General features: G+C 38.8%; 1 protein-coding gene across 2 annotated transcripts in view; it reads left to right on the top strand.

The window, feature by feature from the left end:
- Positions 1–2,667: 2,667 nt before the first annotated feature.
- The window catches only part of LOC143887097 (uncharacterized), a 64,509-nt gene continuing 46,174 nt past the window's right edge, over positions 2,668–21,002 (top strand). For both annotated transcript variants that reach the window (XR_013254032.1, XM_077391210.1), the window contains exons 1-5: positions 2,668–3,129; positions 11,995–12,234; positions 15,963–16,026; positions 16,121–16,250; positions 16,341–16,485. Coding sequence is in view for 1 of the 2 variants with exons in the window: in XM_077391210.1 (XP_077247325.1) it covers positions 2,952–3,129; positions 11,995–12,234; positions 15,963–16,026; positions 16,121–16,250; positions 16,341–16,485 (757 nt within the window). In the remaining variant the exon portion in view is untranslated. The remainder of the gene's footprint in view (positions 3,130–11,994; positions 12,235–15,962; positions 16,027–16,120; positions 16,251–16,340; positions 16,486–21,002) is intronic.

The raw sequence follows: 21,002 nt of genomic DNA, 5'->3' as shown, positions 1-21,002 counted from the left end.
AACGGTCTGTAGATTTAATCGAGATGGAGGAATCGTTAAGCAGGATAAAAGCTATGGTTTACAATGAAGAATTAGCTTCCAAACTGTTGCCAACACCGAGAGAAGTCATTAGGGACTTCTTGAAGAGACAATGGAAGCTATTCAAAGAGGCGGCTAATAGAAGATCTGAAGTATTTTTTAGTGTGATTGGGTCGCACAACGTTAAAGAACCTCATTCACCCATGCATAAGCATCCTTTCTTTACTAAGGTGCCGGTGGATGAAAAGAACTCGAGGCTTCTTCGGTGGGAAGGAGATAAAGCGTCGGGGATTCAGAGATTGGAGGCTATGATCAATCGGAAAAGGGCATCTGGAGAAAAGGAACCAACTGATGAGGAGCTCTCTGCTATCAGTCTCGATGAGGAGGTCTTTGCATCTGAGATTATCAGGCTTCTGTCGGACTTACATAAATGCTCAACTTAAGGGGAGCTTTCCAATAGTAGGTAGTACATGTTTTCACAATTCCAAGGTTTTTTCAGGGGTAGTGGTATAGAAGTATTTTGTTTAAATGGTTATAGTTTTTGAAGGATGTAACCTGATGAATGGGAAAGTGTTAAGGATTTTTTTGGTTTTTTTGGCTTTTCTTATGGCCGAGTAATGATCCCCTGGATCCCAGACGTTGTAAATATGTAAGGGACTGCTGGTCCCTAACTTATGTAATTCTTGTTTGAGTTATAATGTATATTTGTCACTTTTCAAAAAAAAAATTATTGGATTTTTTCTAGGGAAATGATAAATGTGCCCTTTCATCACTTGGGACACCCAGCTGCATTGTATGTGGCAATCAGGTCACTTAATTCCTTCAAATGTGAAGAACATCAGCACCTTTGCAGTTAGAGATACACTAGCTGGGTGTCCCTAGTAATGAAAATGGGTGCATTTATCATTTCTCTTTTTCTATAGTGATTTTTTTTAACATCTCATGCTACGCATGGCCCACTCCCATAATTTTACAACACATGTTTTGATATGTTGAGAGCCATCATGTTATGCCTACGCATAGTATGGGTGGGGCCCAACAGTTTACACCTCATATTTTGATATGGTAAGGCTCACTTCTCTACGCAAATCCATGCATATAGTAGGGGCCGCCATTTTACACCTATAAGTGGGCCACCATCTCCACGAAATCCTTGCATAGGGTGGGGCCTACCATTTTACACCACGTGTTTGATAGGGTGAGTCCCACTAAGTACACTCAAACACGTGTGTACTGAGTGAGGCTCATCATATCACCTCATATTTTGATGGGGTGAGCCCCACAATTCCCACTCAAGCCCATGCATAGGATGGAGCCACTATTTACACCTCATGTTTTGATGGGATATGGGGCCCATTATTTTGCACTCACGCATAGCATGGGCCAAAAATGTTGGTCCTTATAGAAACACCTACAGAGTACATAAAAATCATATCCATATCACCTTGTTTGGGATAACGGCACTCCTCACCTTATTAAGACTGTTTGGGCAACAATTAATCAGTGTTTAAAAACTCCTCGACTCGACAAGGAACTCGCCCGAGTCGACTTCTTTTTTCCTTGGCCGCATTCCACCCCATCCGCATTCCGCGTTTTACCCTACAGAGTAAATTAACTCCTTTAACTCTCCCAAGTTATGACCGCGTCAACCGCGTTCTTGGCCGCGTTCCGCATCATATCAGCATTTTTAAACACTGCAATTAATAGTTGCATGTGCATAGACAACCCTTTTATAAAACAAAATCTAAGAGTGTCATTATTGAAAACAAGGAAGTGCATTTACAAATTACAATTTCCATAACTCCTTAGTGTCCAAGCATCCTTATCTAGACTTCAATGAGTTGACTAACAACACGAACGACGTGCCCTCTCTTCTCCTAAAAGCAACAAAGAAACAACATGCCAACATCACAGTCAAACACCCAACCTAAGGAAAAGCCAAAATCACCTTCACAAGATGGGTGGTGGTTGATCTGGAGCGTCCGATCATTCACCTAGCTCTTGGATGATCCTTAGAACAAGTCATGCTTTGGTTTGAGGAACAAGTTGATAATATATACTAAAAAGGAGCACTTACTTAGAAAGTCATTAAAGTCACTTTTATGATCAATGGTAAAAGTCAATTTGGGTCCTACAAAGGCAATAGCAGGGAAATGTATTCAAAATTATGACCATTGATCTTGTAGGATGCACATGGCCTTGATCAAGGGCCTATGATTATCCAATCAAGGTGTTCTCAAGTAGGTCCCAACAATTAATGAACTTCTAGAAAGGAGCATAACAGTTACTCTCCTTTTAGCTTAGAATAGTTCATATGAAAAATGCTAAAAAGAAAGGCAAGAGTAGTCAGTCTCTTTTCAAACATCCATTGCCACTACATTGCCACGTGGTAATCGGGTCCACTGATCTGACCTTGTTAAACAAAAACAATCCGACCCATTGCCGTACACATTGATCAAATGACATAAGTCCCTTTTCTCCACCAATAAAATCTAAACCGTTGATTTTTATAGTCCTTACTCTTTATGTCAAATTTACAAAAAGACAAATATTTCTCACAAAGTCACAACAACTAATCCAAAATCCAAGGCTATTTTCGTCTTTTCACTAGACGTTAAGTTTACTTCCTCATCGTCTTCAAGAAAAACAAACAAACAAACCCAAGAGGATCCAATGCAAACAAAACCAAAGAAGAAAAAAGAGGCAAAAATCCCCATTTTTTCCTTCTCTTAATTTAAAACTTTCTTCCTTCTCTTTCTTTTTCTTCATACCGCTTTGAATAAAAGGGCTTATTCTCTTTCCCTCTATATCAGATCTTTTTTTTCAAACCTTCCTATCTTCAGCCTTTCTTTGTGGATCTGTTCTCTTAGATTTATTTATTTTTCATGGGGAAAGAGTTTTCAATTTGCTTGGAGGAGGAAATTTAGGGTATAATGGGGGCCCTGCCTTCGAAGAACGCGCGGCCGCAAGATACCGCGGAGTACCTAATTGGAGCCTTTGTTGGGGAGAAATCTTACCCTCTTTCTTCTGATTTTTGGGACAAATTGCTTGAGCTTCCACTCACCCTCCAATGGCCAGAGCACCAAGTTCTTCAAGCCTGCCAGATTTTTGGTGACTGGTTCTTCTTACACTCTTTTTTTTTTTCAAATATGAATCCTTCTCCTGTATTTTATTTGTTGTACTTGTTCAATTTCATTGTTATTGTTATTGTTGGGATTATAGGTTGGGTTTTAGAATTGTGGAATTGTGGCTGGGTTCTTGAATCTTGGGAGTGTGATTATAGTTGAAAAATGCAGTAATTTTTGTGTAATCTTATACTAATGAGTCCATGACACTGCTTGGTTCTTGAAACATTGCCAATGGAATTAAATTTATAAAGATTGGCTTGCTTGGTGTTTTTTTCTGCGTTTGGGTTGTGCAAAAACTAGGGAATGTATGGATGTTGAAGAAAGTAGAGATTGAACTGATTCTTTGGCTTACTCGAAGCCAATTTTGGTGCTACTTGGACCCAATTTTTGGTTACTCGAACCAAACTTTGGTGCGACTTGAACCCAAATTTTCTTTACTGTTGTAAAATTCAGAATGCGAATAAACTGTCGAAGTCAGATTGCACTTATTGATTTGATGAAAAACCCTTTACGAAATTCCGATTGTTGAAGAGGAAGGAAGAATGGCTGAGTCGTGCCACTTGGTCACTCTCCTTAAGGATCGTATTTGCCACCTAGGGTACAACCGGGATCCACAAATCGACACTCCAAGCTAAAAAAAAACCCTAATAGGCTCCAGCAGACGTGCACTCGCTACTGGTCCATTTCGAATCACCTTAGAACCGTGTCAGACATGGAACGGAATGGAGGAGGGAGTAAAAAGTCAAGGAGAGAAATCTGTAAAAACTGTGCGCAATCGCCTGTGCTTCTGTTCTCTGTATCTCGGGCAGAAGTACAGTTCGTATTTTATAGATAGAACACCACCTTTGAAGAGGAAGAGACACCCATTCAATAGGGAAAAATGTCCTCTCCAACAGTCACTTCTTGGGGTTGTTTGGAGAAGATGAAACGGTTCAAAAACAGTAAAAGGATTAAGGGGCACAACTAAAAAAACCGTTAAGGAAATAAAGCCCCAAGATTTTATAAATTATTAACAACCAATTAAAGAGAAACAAAACCATTTTATCCAAAAATATATATTTTATTTACTTAGACCCAGACCTCGGACCTCAGACCACATGTGACAAGCCAGGGCCATGGCCCGGCACGTGCACGTGTTTATGAACTTTGCTTCATGTAAAACTGGTCACCCAACAAATTCCAATGACCCCTGAAAGTTCTAGGCCTTTGTTCCACCCTACGTCTTCTATGGAGGTGAAAGTCTCCTCAACTTTCTAATGTGGGACTAAAAAAACATGCATTGGAGTTCAAACCCACTCACACACCACACTAGGTTTGGGGTTCAAGTCTCAAAGCAACACAAAGGACAGGAGAGTTGAAAACAAAAAAGGGAGATTCTTTATTTTGAATCTTCTATCCAAAAATTTTGTTCAAAATACAACACTTTGAGTTCAAAATTTCTAACAATAGATCAATCACTGCAATCTGTGCTTTAGTATTCTCTCTTGTTCTTCTATGAGCATTCTTGTCCACTCTCTTTGTTGGTTCCACTCCTTAGACGTTCTTGGGACTTCTATATCACCGTAGCTCCGACAATATCTTGTTGGAGCACCACTCTTTTCATACATCAAAATTTTACCTAATAAACATTTGTCCATCTACAAATTGGAGGTGGATGCAAAGTTGGTAGATCACCTAATGATACATTGTGAGTTCACTCCCATATATATATATATATATATATATATATATATATATATATATATATATATATATATATAGAGAGAGAGAGAGAGAGAGAGAGAGAGAGAGAGAGAGAGAGAGAGAGAACATTTCCTACACACTTGTGTAGGTAAGTTACCTACACACTACCTTAAAATACAGTGGGGGCCCACATTGTTTGGGTGATCCAAACCATTCATTTGAATGATCCTCACATAGATAGGGTGTCCACAAAAAATCAGATCCATAGGATCATCCTAACCATTCAAACTATGGAGGCAAAAAATGGACTAATTTGTGAAGGTTTATACACGTCCATTTTACCTCCACAAATCGTAGGGTTGCGATGATCCTATGAATCTGATTTTTTGTGGACACCCTATCTATGTGAGGACCATTCAAATGAATTGTTTGGATCACCCAAACAATGTGGGCCCCCACTGTATTTTAAGGTAGTGTGTAGGTAACTTACCTACACAAGTGTGTAGGAAATGTTCTCTCATATATATATTTGAATGGCAGCTGAATTCATTAAAAAAGACCATGTTTTGATAATGAGACAAACTCATCTATATTTTTTTATGAGTAAACTCATCTATATATTGGTTGAGCTTTTTGGGAATTGTAATAGCTTTTTGACAGCTAGTTAATAATAAAAGACAAGATGAGTTTGTCTCATTATCAAAACATGGTCGTGCAAATATCAGCGCCCTATGTGTGTGTGTGTGCGTGTGTGTGTCTATATTATATTATATATATATATATATATATATATATATATATATATATATATATATATACACACACACACACACACACACTAGCAAAAAACCCTGTGCGATGCACGGGCCGACAAAGAATTCTATAGACCACATCATAGGTTGATCTAAACCGTCCATGTGATGGAACACAACATAAATAGTTTGTGCCCCAAAAATCATTTCCATAGGCTGATCCTAGCCCTCCAATCTATAGAGGTTTCCATAATTCTTCAATCGGATGGTTAAGATCACCCTATAGATTTTTTATTAAAAAAGCATAAAGGAGAGGGGTAAGATTGAAATTATGTGGCTTTAATGGGTGCCTTTGTTAAAAAGCATAAAGGAAGGGGTAGGATTGAAAATATGTGGGTTGAATGGGTGCATTTGTTGAAAAAAGTCAAAAAAAGTGATGTGTAATTCTCATAGAATTTTAAAAAAATTCAAAAAATTCTCTTCTTTTCTCTTCTACTATATATATATATATATATATATATATATATATATATATATATATATATATGGGAGTGTGGGGAAGTATGGGGACCATTGTGCCTTATGCATTGAGGATGGAGAATTGATGCGTATTGTAGGCCCAATAAGTGGCATATCTGTCCATTAGAGCTTTTAAGATTTTTATTTCCACGTCATTTAGTTTCTAGGATTTTTATTTTCAGGTTTTAGTTTTTACAGATTTTATTTTCCATGTTATTTTATTTCAAGGTATTTTAATTGCCTATATATAGGCCTCTTGTATTAGGGTTTTCAGATTTTGATGATGAATGAATGAATTGAGAACAAAAATTCTTCCTTATCACTCTTCTTCCTCCCTTTCTCTTCTTCTCTTATTCTTCTTTTCCTATTTCTCCATTCTAATTTCTTGTCTTCCCTCTTCTTTCGTCTAATCTCTTCCCCTTCCTTTCTTCTACTCTTATTCTCTTCTCCTTCTCCTTCTCTTTTCCCCTCAATCTTCTATTTCCCCCTCCCTGGATCACATTAGTTTGGTATCAAAGCCAAAGATCCTAAGATCCCAATTCTATTTCTCTCCTCCTATCTTTCATGTTGAAAGTGGCCCCCAAAATCTGCTACCGGAGTACCAGTTTATGGTTCAAATTGATAGCCAAACACCACATGTTTCAGCCCTCTATAGATCAGCCAAAAACTACTTCCTAAATTACCCCCAGTCCCTTAGTTTTAGATGCAGAAACTGCCCCTTTGCTGTCTGTCTTTCAACCTACAACAGCCGCTTGCATCTTCCTTGTTTACCCCTCAAGACTACGTCCTAAAACCAGTCCCGCGCACCATCTTTATGCCTGTTCATTCTCAGCCATCCCATAACCTGTCCCCAAACCCCTAAACCCAGTTTTTGTTCCTATCAACGGCCCACGAAAATCCCTTGCTACGATTGTTAATAGAACCCAGAAATTCGATCGATTGAATGTTTACTCTCAGCCCGAGCCTTTGAAACCATGGTTTTAATTTCGACCGAAATCCGAAATTTCGGATTTCGGTGGAGACCGACACCGAAATCACACTTATCCGAAACGGTATTTTATTTCGGCCGAAATTTTGGAATTTTGGGTGAAATTTCACCAAAAAAACCTGTTTTTTATAGTTATTTTAATATTTTACTGAAATTTCGACCGAAATTACTGAAATTTTATATTAAATAAAATACTGTTTTCTTTGTTTCGCCGGATTTCGGCCGAAATTTCGATTTCCAGGGGGTCCGAAACCGGTATCGAAACCGAAATTTAAAACCTTGTTTGAAACAGCCCATTGCAAACCCCATAGGCAATACCCTTTTGTGGCACCCTATTTTCAACTTTTCACTCCCTCTTTCACCTACCCAAACCCCATCCAAAATCTTTTATTCTTTCTGCCACGGCTATATTTCTCAGCCAACCTTACCTCTTCGTTTCGGCAGTCCAAGGAGGAGAATCTTCTTCTACAACTGTCACCATATTCTCCAGCACAATTTCATCTTCTTCCCCATCAAAACCACTTCAACTTCTCCCTTCTTTCTTTGTGCCGTGTGAGGGGAGGAGACGCGAGCGTCCTTTCTTGTTCTCTACATAATTGGTAATGAAAGAACACCCAATCTCCTAACGTCTCTGGCTTTCTAAAGATACTAAGGATATGAGATAACTTGCCAAGCAAGTTTCCTAATAAATGCTAAGCAAGGATATCTCGTGAAAAGGTAAGGAATACTTTCTCTTCTTGTCTGCAGTGGCAGGTCAGAAACATTAATGTTTACTTTTTGACCTTATGGTAACCTGTATTAGTAGGTAAAGGCTACTTCTCCACCTCCTTGCCTTAAGTGGTCACGTGCCCACTAAGGTAATAAGAGAAATCTTCTCTGTTACCTATCTGAGAATAAAATAAAAAGGAAGTTTAGAAAAAGGGGGTGGTGGCATTATCGGAAAATATGTTAAGGCGTTTTGTATTGCTCCTAAAATGAGGCACATAAATGCATACCAAGTGAAAAAAGGGGCTAATGTTGGTTCTGTTGCCATTTTTGAACAACGAGAGGAAAGCCATAAGGTAGTGATACTACCTACAGTTTGGTAAGCTGTGAGCCACCCGAATCCAATAGTCTTTGTGGCCACCCATTGATGTAGCCTGCGACGAAACAGAGGAGAATTAAAGGAGCACTTTGGGCCATCTTTTTGTGTCATTTTCTTCGGCACTTTTGCTCCTGGCATTGTTAGCAGACCGTCTGAACTCTTGAAGCCAGCCAGACATCGGATTGAAGATTGATCTCAGCCGTTTATTAGGACCAAGTGGGAAACTTCATTAGATTGAGGTGGGGTCCGTTGCAAACACCTTTTGCGCAGGAATTTGAATTAAAACGATCTGATCATACCACAACACTTATAGCTCTCTGATTCAGAATTGTTTGTGCTCCACGCTTAGAAGCAGGAACCTTCTCTCGGGGTGCCGCTCCCACCTCGGAACCTCGATTTGGTGCTCCTTAGGAAGGAGCTTCCAGGGAGCGCGACCCCAGAGAGACGGGAATCGCTCTAATGACGCTCACAGCCTGCTTCTATTGCTTCTATTACTCTATAAGTCCCACCATCACCAACTTCCTTGCATCAAACTCCTCCAACTCTTCAAAGTACCTCATTAGAGCAAGCACAAAGGCTTGTGCATCTTCAGAAGGCACGAGGAACGAGTGCACACAAATGAAGACGGTGGAGACGGTTAGAAATTTGCTTTTAGATTACTTAAATTTTGAAAGATACATATGAAAATGGTTAGAAACTATTATTTTTTTATGTACTTGAATTTTGAAAAATATATAAAGAAAATATTACATACAAGCTCCCATGGCGCTCCCAAACTTAGACTCTTCTAGACCCCACGCTTCCCCGCTCCCGCCTCCGCCCCCGCCCCCGCCCCCGCCCCCGCACCCGCTTCGTGCTTCTAAGGCTCCACGCCTCCACTATCAGATCAAGGATTGATCTCATCCGTCGATTTAGATCGAGTGCCGATCTTCATCGGATCAAGGCATAATTCGTCGTACACATCAAATTGGATTTAAGAATCTGATCAGAACATTAGATCATACCGCAAAATAGTGACGGCTCTCAAAATCGAAGAGATCAGAACATCAATCTCTTCATCGTTACTCTCTCATCACTCATATTCCATTTTGGGGTCATACGACATTGATTCTCCCCACAATGGTTGCACCATGGGTTCCGTATTTCTATGATTCCGATGCCTACTACTATCCCTATGGAGATTACGATGTTGCGTGCCTACAATGAATCAAGGCTCTTAATGCATACCATACGTACTATGGTTATGATCATCAAATGATCATTCGTCGAGTCAAGGATACAATATGCAGAGATGCCAAGGTGAAATGGAGATACTTCTTGCGAGAGCGCAGTGACTTAGGCATGCCTTGTTTTAGTCGATGGCAAGATCTCCGTGGTGAGTTCACAAAGGTATATGCTCGAAAGGCTTATTATTGATATCATCAGAGGCAAAGACAAGTCCAGCCACGAGGGGATTGGGAAAAACACACTCAAGCTACTTTGGATCAGCACTCAGACATGATAGCTGATATGAAAGCAACCTTGGATCTCATTACCAAGCATCTTGGGCTTAAGGCTCCCAGGGAGGCCACGACTACTAGGAATTCATGCTTAGCCTACCCGTCTCCTTCTTCCCTTGTTGATGAGGTTACATCTCAAGAAGGGGTGGAAGATGCCACGACCGATATTGTCGACTCCCACGACATGCCAGACGCAAATGAGGCTAGTGAGGGGCCGGATGTTCTTGGTGATGAGGTTGACATTGATGATCCAGTTGCTGAGCATACTAAGTTTGAGTCTATTACAGAGATTGCAGACATAGAGGCCATGATGAGCATTGTGCATGTTGATACTGATGTTGCAGATGGTCCCACTGTTATAGAGGAGGTTTTGACAGACGTTGTTCATGTGGATATCGTGATGCTTATGGATTTTATATTTGACACGGTCGCGATCTTTTATGCAGCTACCCCGAGTCACCATTTACAGTCTATGATTGGCCTCAGCCGGGTGGCCACTTTTCCAGTCCGTCTCACTCACTTAGATGGATCGCTTCTGATGGCTTTTATTAGATGTGACTTCGACGGCCTTCTACTCCTGCTGCGAGAGTGGGCCATATATATATTTGATCCAGGTGGACTAGAACTCGAGGCGAGTTCTTTTCAACAAGGGGAGAATGATGCGTATTATAGGCCCAATAAGTAGCATATTTGTCCATTTTTCGGATTTTTATTTCCATGTCATTTAGTTTCTTTGATTTTTATTTTCGGGTTTTAGTTTTTACGGATTTTATTTTATTTCAAGGTATTTTAATTGCCTATATATAGGCCTCTTCTATTAGGGTTTTCAGATTTTGATGATGAATGATTTGAGAACAGAGATTCTCCCCTATTCCTCTTCTTCTCTTATTCTTCTTTTCCTATTTCTCCCCTCTAATTTCTTGTCTTCCCTCATCTTTCTTCTTATCTCTTCCCCTTCCTTTCTTCTACACTTATTCTCTTCCCCTTCTCCTTCTCTTTTCCCCTCAATCTTCTATTCCCCCCTCGGATCACATCAAGAATGAGTAAATTACATGTTCTTGAATTTTAAAATGGCTAGGGAAGTATGGGGAAAATTGCTTAGCAGATTTGGGATGGAATGGGTGTTCCCATCCAATCTCATGGATCTCTTTGACGGTTGGTTGCTCATCCCATGGAAGAGAAAATGAAAGATTCTTTGGAACATGTCCCTTTTTAGCTACAATATGGGTTCTATGGAAAGAAAGAAATCCAAGGGTCTTCAAAGGAGTTTCTAAAAGCTCTTCCTTCTTATTCGTCAAAGCAATTGCACTAATGATTCCGTGGGTTAAGATGCTCCCCTGCTTTAAATTTGTTTCCGCTTTTGACTTATGGGAAGGGTGGAGGGAAGTGTGCACCAGTGTTGAGATAAAACAAAAAGTTGTGTAGGATTGGGCTCCTCCTCCTGGGGCTTCCTTAAGGGGCTTCCTTAAGTTGAATTTTGATGGATCTAGCTTGGGGAATCTTGGATTGGATAAGATTGGAGGCATTCTCAGAAACTATAGTGGGGAGGTGTTATGGCCTTTGCAGGGCCAATTGGGGTAGCGGATGCGACGGAGGCGGAAGTTCTTGCAGTTCACCAAGGCTTGAAATTGTTGGAGCGAGAGCAAATGACTACTGTAGTGGTTGAAGGGGGCTCTTTAAATGTCATCCGTTTGCTAAAAGGCCTGCAAAAGCATCCTTGGAGATTCGATAGTCTATTTGATGAGATCCTTGATTTTTTTTTACTGGCTAGATTCCTTTAAAATGTCATCCTTGATTGGATTGGATCAAATCAGATTGTGTTTCAAGCTTTCAGCATGTTCGTCGATCTGCTAATGCAGTGGTGGATTCCTTAGCGAGAGATGGAGTTTCTAGGGATGTTTTAGCTCTATTCGATGCTCTTCCTTCTTGATTCTTGTATTTTTGGGGTGCCTCGGCTCCTTTGTTTTTTTGTTTTTCTTTGTACTTTGACCGTCTCGATCTTCTCTTCACTGGCAATAAATTAATCGGTTATCATTCAAACAAAAAAAGATATGTGAGTGACAGTTTGGATTGATAAATGTGGTTTTCTAGTCATGTTGTCTCAGTAATACAACCTATGTAATTGAGGGTTTGAATCATGCTAATTTCATTTGGGTTTGGATCATGCTAGTGTCATTTGCGTTGGCCCAGAATAGGCTTCTTATCTGCCTCTCATAGTTTCATTCTGCTTGTTCTTTTTAATTTGATTCTTTGTGAATTTGTTTACAAAGTATTTACTGCAATTTGTCTGCTCATTTAGTTTTCTTCTATTATGCCTGTGCAGCGCAGAACAACTACCACACAAGGCATCTTGCAAAGATTGTGGTTCATCTAGTTTGGTGTTTGGAAGACTCAATGTCGACTTTGGCTGGGCCATCAAGAGTTTATATGAAGGCTGTAAATGCAGCATACATATCATCCATATTTCTAAAATACTTAATTGAAAATGCCGAAAGTGGTGATTTTCAAGAATTATATCTCTGCCTTGATGAAGGAGAAGCAACACAAAAAGGTCTCCCACATGGTAATTGATCAGTTCTTAACTCATTGGTTACAAATATTTTATTAGGTCTCTACCATGTCAATACTTGTAAGACACCATCTATATTTACAATTTTCTTGTTATTCATTATATTGTCTTCTATTTTTGAGAAATATAATATCTTCTGTTTTATGGGATAGCTAAAATAGGTAGCACCAGAGAAAGTTTAATTTTGTGATATTTATTTTTGCTGTATTGTAGAACAAGATTTAGGAAACAGAATATCTCTGGGCACTTGATCCTACTAGAGAAGAAAGCATGCTATTGTAGCATTGTCTATTTATTGTCAAAATCAGAGCAACTTGAATTCACGCATTTCTTCAATATTCGTTACCAAGTCACAATGAAGATTATTCTTCCTAGAGTTATCTTCTCATGTATTATGACAGTCAAATTTGGTGTTTCCCCTCTTGTTGTTGGAGTTGACTTGGTATTTAGCCATGTCAGGGGCATTAGGAATAGCTGCTTTCAACAATATCAATTTCAATTTATTTGTTAGAAGATCATGGTGGAACATCATTTTCTTGAGTCCTAATTTTCATTTTTGTAGTGTCTTCCTGATACTTTCTATTAAGGATCAATTCAAAGTTTGCAAGCATAAGCACAAGAAATGGCAGAATGGTCATTTCTAGGGCACCCTTAGTTAAACCACTCAACCCCAAGCCTTGGTTTGGAGTTCAAGTGAAGAGTTGAAAGCGTGAGCTCCATCTGGGAGTCAATTGGATTGTTATTAAGGTTTTATTTATGTTTAATTCAATAAGGGCAAATTATGTATTTTAATTTCGTCACTTATATCACTTAGTGACCAAGTCATGAAATAGGGCCCACCCATGCTCTTGACTTCAATAAAGAGGGAAATACCGCTTTTTTGCTCAAGAGGGAAGGGAAATAGCTTTTGGATTTCATAAGGGCAAAAAGATCTGCTTTTGATTAGGGTTTCAGAAACATTGAGTCCCTTTATAAATATATAGCCTCAGGGCATTCAACAATATGATTATGAAAAAAGGAATGCTAAACTGAAGGGCGCCCTTGCAGAAATCGGATGAAAGGGCTCCCCCATTGGTTGGAACTTGGAAGTTACCAAACTGCATTTTTGATATGTAAAAGTCGAAAAGCATTAATTGCATTTTGGTGACTTCCAAGTTCCAACCAATGGGGCCACCCTTTCATCCGATTTCTGCAAGGGCACCCCTGAGTTTGGCATTACTCATAAATTACATCTTTTGCTCAACTCAACTCAACTCAACTCAACTCAACTCAACTCAACCCAACCCAACAAAGCCTTTGTCCCAAACTAGTTGCGGTCGGCTAAATGAATCCTTTAGAAAAATTTCATGAAGAAGGAATCTACCCGGCTCTAATCCAGGCTCTAGTTGGGTTCTTCTACGTGGGAATTACATCTGTTGCTATGAAAAAAATACCTCTTCTATCTATCATTCCAAGGTAATACTGAATCATTTGTTGTATTTATCTTTAGAACCTCAAGGTCATTCTGGCGACGCCTTGCTACTGGTTCTTTATTTGATGTTATTTAAGTTTTTTTTTATAATTTTTTAAAATAATAGATAATTTATTTACGGAAAAGAGCAAAAAGGCGACCAAGATGGTCACTACAAGGGAGAAGCGAAGAAAACTTGATACCAAACTAAGCAAAGCCAAAGAAAAACCTAAGGGGGAAGGAAGTCAAAGATCTCCAAACAATCACTGTCAACGCCCGCTGGCACTAATCGAACAACATTACAACCTTTTAACATGTTGGAACCGGACTGGGTACCTCTCTACCAGATCATGGATTTCCTCGGTCATGTTCACATATCTCCATGGATGGGGGTCAACTCCCATCCATCCACCTTAGGATGTTGAGAGAGTCTCCCTCCACAATCAGCCAACCCAAATCATATTGTCCTCTTGATGCTCTAAAGCACTGCCCTAAGTTTTGCTTAATTAGATTCGGTGGCCCCAATAGGGATAGGAAAAACCCACTGGTGTAGTCGGTTTCGCCCCTGAGAAGGCCCCCAACTCCATCTGGACCCGGGTTGTCCAAGCTTGATCTGTCAAAGTTAAGCTTTACTAAACCTGGATGATGAGGAAGGGAACCTAGGCCAGCTCCTTGCTTAAGCAGACCTCCCTCCATTTTCGTTTAAGGTCAAAACCAAGGTTACCGGGATCGCCCTCCCATCCTCCGACCCGCGATCCGGGGTCGCCGACCCCAAACATGGGTCATTTGCGACCCGGATTGCAAAAAATGGTGACCGGGCGACCCGTAGGAAAGGGAGAGATGCATAGAAAGAGAGAGATTGGGAAGAAGGGGGAAAGAGAATAAAAAAAATTTCCTTCCCCGCTTTAATTTAATCATACCTCATTGGAGGCCAAAAAAAAAAAAAAAGGAAGAAGAAAAAGAAGAAACAAAGAATGAGGTAAAGAGACTAACTTGAAACAGATGTTATTCCGGCATAAACTTCCACTGAAGATCACCTGTCGAAATATAATCCATGTACAATATTGTAAAACCCTCTCCCTGTTTCCTTTCATTTGCAGGGAGAAACAGAGAGGGGAGGGTTTTTTCTAAATGGCATAAGAGAGGAGGGAAAAGGGAAACCGTGGAAGGTATGTAGCCACTTAAAACCCTAAACAAAAAAAATCCGACAACAAGCCTACTGATATTGGCAATTTGGCCATGACAAGTTTTAACTTCTTATCAAAATAGCTATCAAATGTTTTTACCTTTCCCAAAAACTGATATTGGCACTAAAGTTTTAATCTTTTTTAAAATACCTGTCAAATGTGATTACCTTTCCCGAAAAACTATCAGTAGCCACCAGTTAATATGCTTGACCGTCATATTTAAGTTAAGGCCTAACAATACTTTAGCATCTCTTGGCATAACATTAAATTAGAGTGAGAGAGCACCAAAGCGACCCAGATTAGCGCTCCAAACTGACCCGGAACCCAAAATAGTGAACCAACATACCCTCATCATACAGCGTACTGGGCTACCATCGTACCCCGTACCTGTTCCCGTACCGGAATGAACCGCGTTCCAGGTAACATTGGTCAAACTCTATATGAACTTAAAATCAGTGAGGATCTTCACCCAAGAAAACATTCTTTGTTCTTCTTATTTGAGGCTTAAGATCTTTCCCACGACTACTCGTCGCTAGTTCTTTGTTTCATGTTATTTAAGTGTTTTGATAAATGTGTTATTGCTATTAATCTGGATGGTTCAGATCTGTTATCTAACGATCATATTAGATTGATCTCAGATATCTGCTTTTCTAATAAGAGTATTTCTTGGAAGCCAACAGTTGGATCTGTCCGATCTTGGTTGAGATTGCTAAGATCCATCCTAATTAGTGATTTCGAGACCTTTGAGAGGAGATCTATATTTAGAAAGTGCAGAAAATCATTATATCTAATAGTTTTCTAGATTCTCCTATATCATTTTCTTTTATAATTTGCAATATAATTATGGTGCATTATCCACTTTTTAAGATGTCTAGTGCTTAATTGTATGTCTAGGTCTGAAGTTGGTTGGAATACCCATGTATGTTGTGAACCCACAATTTCCTTGTTTAGCTGTCCACTGAGAGAGAGAGGCCCTTGATGGAATCTCCTCCTACCACTGTTAAGTCTTGGCAATCTTTCTATTATTACACGTTTATCTGGTAGTTAAATTTGTAAGAATTACAGCTTTGGTTTGTTTGATATAGATCAAAGCATCGAACATTTTGTCATGCGTGGTGTGCTTAATTTTATTGGCATGTCAGATGTAAGGTATATTCTATTTTTTCTGTCCCTTCAAATAGTTCCCGTATACTTGAGTTTCTCCTTTTGTGATCCTAATTTTCTGTTATATTTTGGTTGCAAGCCCCCACACATGCCTCCTCCATCATGAACTGCTTAATTTGATGCTTGTGGCCATGTCAACTCAACTTTGTTCCGGGCCATCTCCGGTGCTAAAAGATGTAAATCCATTCATCAATGCAGCAATGCTTTCGGTAATAATAGAGTAAATTTAACTTCTTTTAGTGGTTCAGGAGTCTTTAAAATTAACTGTAATAGTTTAACAATCTACTTTTCTTTTGCAGGATAGTGCTTTGGTTGGTTCTGTTGTTTGCAGGCTACTGCTTAATTACATTGCCCGACCACGTATCCCTTTAAATGGTGCATCTTATCCCTTGTTTTCTGAAGGAAGTCAAGCTGGCGTTTTGCAAAGAGTTGGTTCGGCCGCTGGTATGTTGCTTCCATCACTTGATGCTCATTTATTAGAAGGAATTCTATCTTGGTTCCCTTTCTGTCTCTTTATTTTCCATTGGGTTCAACTTAAGAAGTCCAAGCTATTGTCATTGGTGTGATGCCATATGGTTGGGATAGGGATGCCATGCAGGTAGTAACATGGACTTCCACACATGTGTCTAATGCATAGTTTCAAAACTCTCTCGCGTCAGGAGTCGACTCCCTTTTATCTTGACCGTGTTCAGCTAGGAAGCACGGGTACTCTCCCGGAGCACCCGCACCCGACACGTATGGGGTGCCTACTATTTTATTGTCCATTTACTTAAGATTTACATGTAAATAACGGAATACCCCCCATTTGGCTTTATTAAAAATAGTTTCAAGACCCAAATCTAAAAGGAAAAAAAGTCAACTCTCCTGTTCTAGTACAAAATTCAAAGAAAAAGGGTCGGGTCAAAATTTTAACTTTCTTAACTTCCAAACGGTGGGGTATTTTTCAAATTTTAAAAATTCATAAAATCTATCGTGTCCAAACATTATTAAATCCCAAAAGTCCGGTAAAAAAAGTCTCATAATTTGATCTCTAAAAATTATTTATCTTGTCAGGCATTGGTCAACACATTGGTCAACACACTGGCCAACACACTGGTGACAGACTTTTTTTTCTAATGAATGATGTATTGATGCCTCATGTTATGAAATATGGAACTTAATCACTTATGAAATGAAGAGTATATTAGAATTTTCCATTTTGGTGATGTTATTGTTATTTGATTGCTCTACAATTATTTTTTAAAATTTTTATAAATATATAATAAAATATTAAAATATATTATTATATTCGGCGTACCCGAACGTACCCGCATCCAGTTTTTTTGGCAAATCACGTACCCACGTACCCGTGTCGTGTCGTACCAGCACCCCGTACCCGTGCTTCATAGGTGTTCAGGTCTGAGTCCACATTTTGCTCTATGAAGTCAGTCAAAACTCTTTTGACTCTCCCGAGTTATGACCTTGTCAACCGAGTACTCTTTTGCGCCACACCAAGTCAAATAGGATTTACTTTGGCCGAATTGTGGTCCGCATCCGCATTTTAAAACACTGGTCTAATGTATTTCCATTTGTAGCAGCATATGAAATTACGGGCAATTTGTCAAGCCTGACTAGAATACCACATCTATATCTACTCTTAGCTGATAATCATTTGAATTTACTTATAAACTATATATAAAATGGTCAGATGTCAATCCTTGATCTGAGCAATTGGTCTTCCACAATCTAAATGAAACTTGTCTGTTTTTTATGAAAAAAATGATTTTGGCCTTAATACTCAGAGCACAGCTTAAGTCAACTTAGCCGAATTTCAAAATGAGTACTTAGTTTATGAGCATATGTAACGACCCTCAATCAGAGTGGTTGGTACGAACAAAGAAACAAATAAAAACCACAATTTAAAAAAAAAACCATAAATACATGAGAGGGATCCATTTATGATAAAATAACTTTGCATTCATTCCATTACTAAAATCCATAACATTATCCAATTCAAATTTAATAATATGACCACTAATAAAATAAACTGCAACTTATCTCAACTACTATTGAAAGTCTGAAAATAAAACGAATAACTAAATATCCGACTACTGGATATGACAACAAAGCTCCCACTCTACGATTACGTTTCCCGATCCCATGATGTTGATTTATGTTTGTTCATTCGTAAAAGCTCCTTCCTCGGTTCCCTCGAAACATGTGGAGGAAAACGGGGTTACCAAAAGCTGTGTAACATCATCTTGTGGCTCACACATTAAGAGTCCACCAAAAACAAAATTCGTAGTATAAAAGTTTTCTCATGATTACAGGCATTGCACAATATTTATCGAAAAGGTAAATCCGAACGAGATATAGGTTAGACAATCATAATAATATAATGTAAGTCAGAAAGGAAAGATGCAAGTGCATGAAAATAAAAGATACAATCACATATGCTCAACGACCCCAGGACCATACGGCATTCCACCACCCTTTTATTTAATCAAAATTCATTTATTGGTAATTCATACCTGCCGTTGGTTCCCGACCATCAAGGACCCTCCACCTACGTATGAGTGTGCTCCTCTGTAGGATTTTCTTTGGGTCACCCTATACAGGACCACCTGAAATGCATTGCCAGTCCGAGGTCGTACGCTCTCAGTCGGAATAGCTTTTGGTGCTATGCCCAAGGTTGGATCTAAGGGGCCTCCTTAGTCCGCCCTCCCTCTTTATTCATGCATGCATTCCTTATTCTATACATAACTCTTTTCCTCTTTATGATGAGGGCTTTTGCCTTAGTCGTACCAACATCGTTAGTCTTTAACAATTTCTATTATATTCATCAATAATCTAAAAAAAAAACGAGCATATTATCCATTTCTACAATTTAATATTAACTAAAACAGCCTAAAATCACATGAATACAATTATAATACGATTTTATTCGTGGGAACTACCTAAAATCACATGAATACAATTATAATACGATTTTATTCGTGGGAACTATTAATATGACAGTCACTAGCACTTGCCTTGTTTGTTTCTGTGTGGAAAATAAATGAAGTCTCGAGCTCTACAGGTCACTCGTGAGATTACCTGTAAATTCAAGTATCAAAAGTGTCAACCCTTCTATCCTAATGTTTTTAGTATCTCCTTAATTCCATTTGTTCCCCTTATTCTATTTATTTTTCCTTAGTATAATTATTTCTAATTTATCCTTGTATACAACTAACTCTTGAAATTACAACTCTTATCTTACTTGACCCCTTCTTTCTTTTTCTCACTAATCACCCTTATATTTTATCATTACACCCAACAAAAATCCTCCAACTCAACTAATACTTACATAACGTTACTTTACATTAACATACGTTCACACATCACTCTCTTACATAAAATCCTTCCAAAAACAAGGTTTTTAAACAAAATTCCAGCTCCTTATTGTTGCTGATTTTTTATCAAAACTACATCCAAACACTCTCATATCTTCCACCTATATAGTATCTTCGACATAGCTTCAGAAACATAATTTATAACATAATTAAGCCAAAAAAGTACCCTCCAAAACAGCCCTTTAAAACCTATTTTTGCATGCTTAATTTTTTTGAAAACCTAACCCTAATTCACCGACTCACTACCACACTGCGACGACTTCGGAAAATCATACATATACATCACATAGCAAATACACACTTTTTTCTTCGAAAATTAACCCTTAAAAACTGCTGATTTTACTAAAAAGACCTAATTAAAATTAATATGGGTCTCATGAATGGCCCTAATTTGAAAAACAATTTCTCTAATCATCTAGGTTAAGATTTCCCATCCAAACCCTAACAAAAATCACAAAACTCCTCTTTTTTTTTTCTTTCAAGAACTCATCTACGCTCTTAAAATACAAATAAAACCCAAATTTAATAAAAAGACATGATTTAGGGTACTTACTTGAAAAAGAATCAAAATTCGACGGACAACTCTAATTTTCTCTTTCCTTTCTTCTTCTCTTCCTTTATCTTTTCTCCTCTTTCTTTCTCTCCTCTTCTTTTCTTTCTTTCCTCCTCTCTTCCCTTTCCTTTCCCCCTTTTTTTTTTCTCTTCTTCCCTCCCTCTTTTGCTCTCGGTTTTTCTCCCTTTCTCTCTCTTTCCACTCTCTCGGCTGAGACTGGAAGAAGGAGAAAAGGGGCGTGCAGCTACTTTTGTGGGGAGAAAGTGGCTAGCGGCTATTTTCGTGGGAAAAATAATCTCATGCAAGATGAGTAGTTTATAATACACCCCCCCACCTTTACGGGTTTCCTAATCGCACTCTTTCTCTCCCTCTTTTAGCTCCCTACTCGAATATTAATTAGATTTTAGCAATTAAAGAAGGGTGTCCTTGTCAAATCATTCAAGTGGATTTGAGGTTTTAATTTAATCAACACTGTTAAAGTATAAAAGATAAATAACGCCTTTAACTTTTGGAGAAGTTGGTAAGTTAACATGGTATCAGAGCCAAAGGTCTTGATTTCAAACCTCCTGGATAGCAAAAATCCACATGCGATGGTCGGCCCAAAGTGGGGCCACATGTGCCACGTGTTTGCCAAGTGGGCCACACGTGTGGGGGAGTGTTGAAGTATAAAAGATAAATAACGCCTTTCTCCAACAGCTTAAGCTTTTCGAGAAGTTGGTAAGTTAACAAACACAAACAACAAAGAGTGGGGCCCACCATGCGTGCACGCACTCCCAAAAGTGGGAGTGTGCGTACGGCTATTTTTGAGGAAATTTGGGTTTTACGAAATCCCTTTTTAATCAATTTCCCCTAACTTCCGGGCCCACCAACTAATGGAATTAAGGGTGTCTTAATCATCATGAATTTGTGGTCATCACACAGCTTAAGTTTTTTTTTGAATGGTTTAAAAAAAGTGTCACATAAAACTACTAGAAAAAGTTTATGAGCATCAGTGCCCGAAAGTTTATAGGTTTAAGATATCCACGAGATAATAATTA

This window comes from Tasmannia lanceolata, unplaced genomic scaffold (genome assembly GCF_043159265.1).
Source record: "Tasmannia lanceolata isolate RefF3 unplaced genomic scaffold, GAP_Taslan_0.1 ptg000012l, whole genome shotgun sequence".
Classification (NCBI taxonomy): Eukaryota; Viridiplantae; Streptophyta; class Magnoliopsida; order Canellales; family Winteraceae; genus Tasmannia; species Tasmannia lanceolata.
The sequence above is the reverse complement of the archived record's forward strand: the minus strand, read 5'-3'. Positions and strand labels throughout refer to the sequence as shown.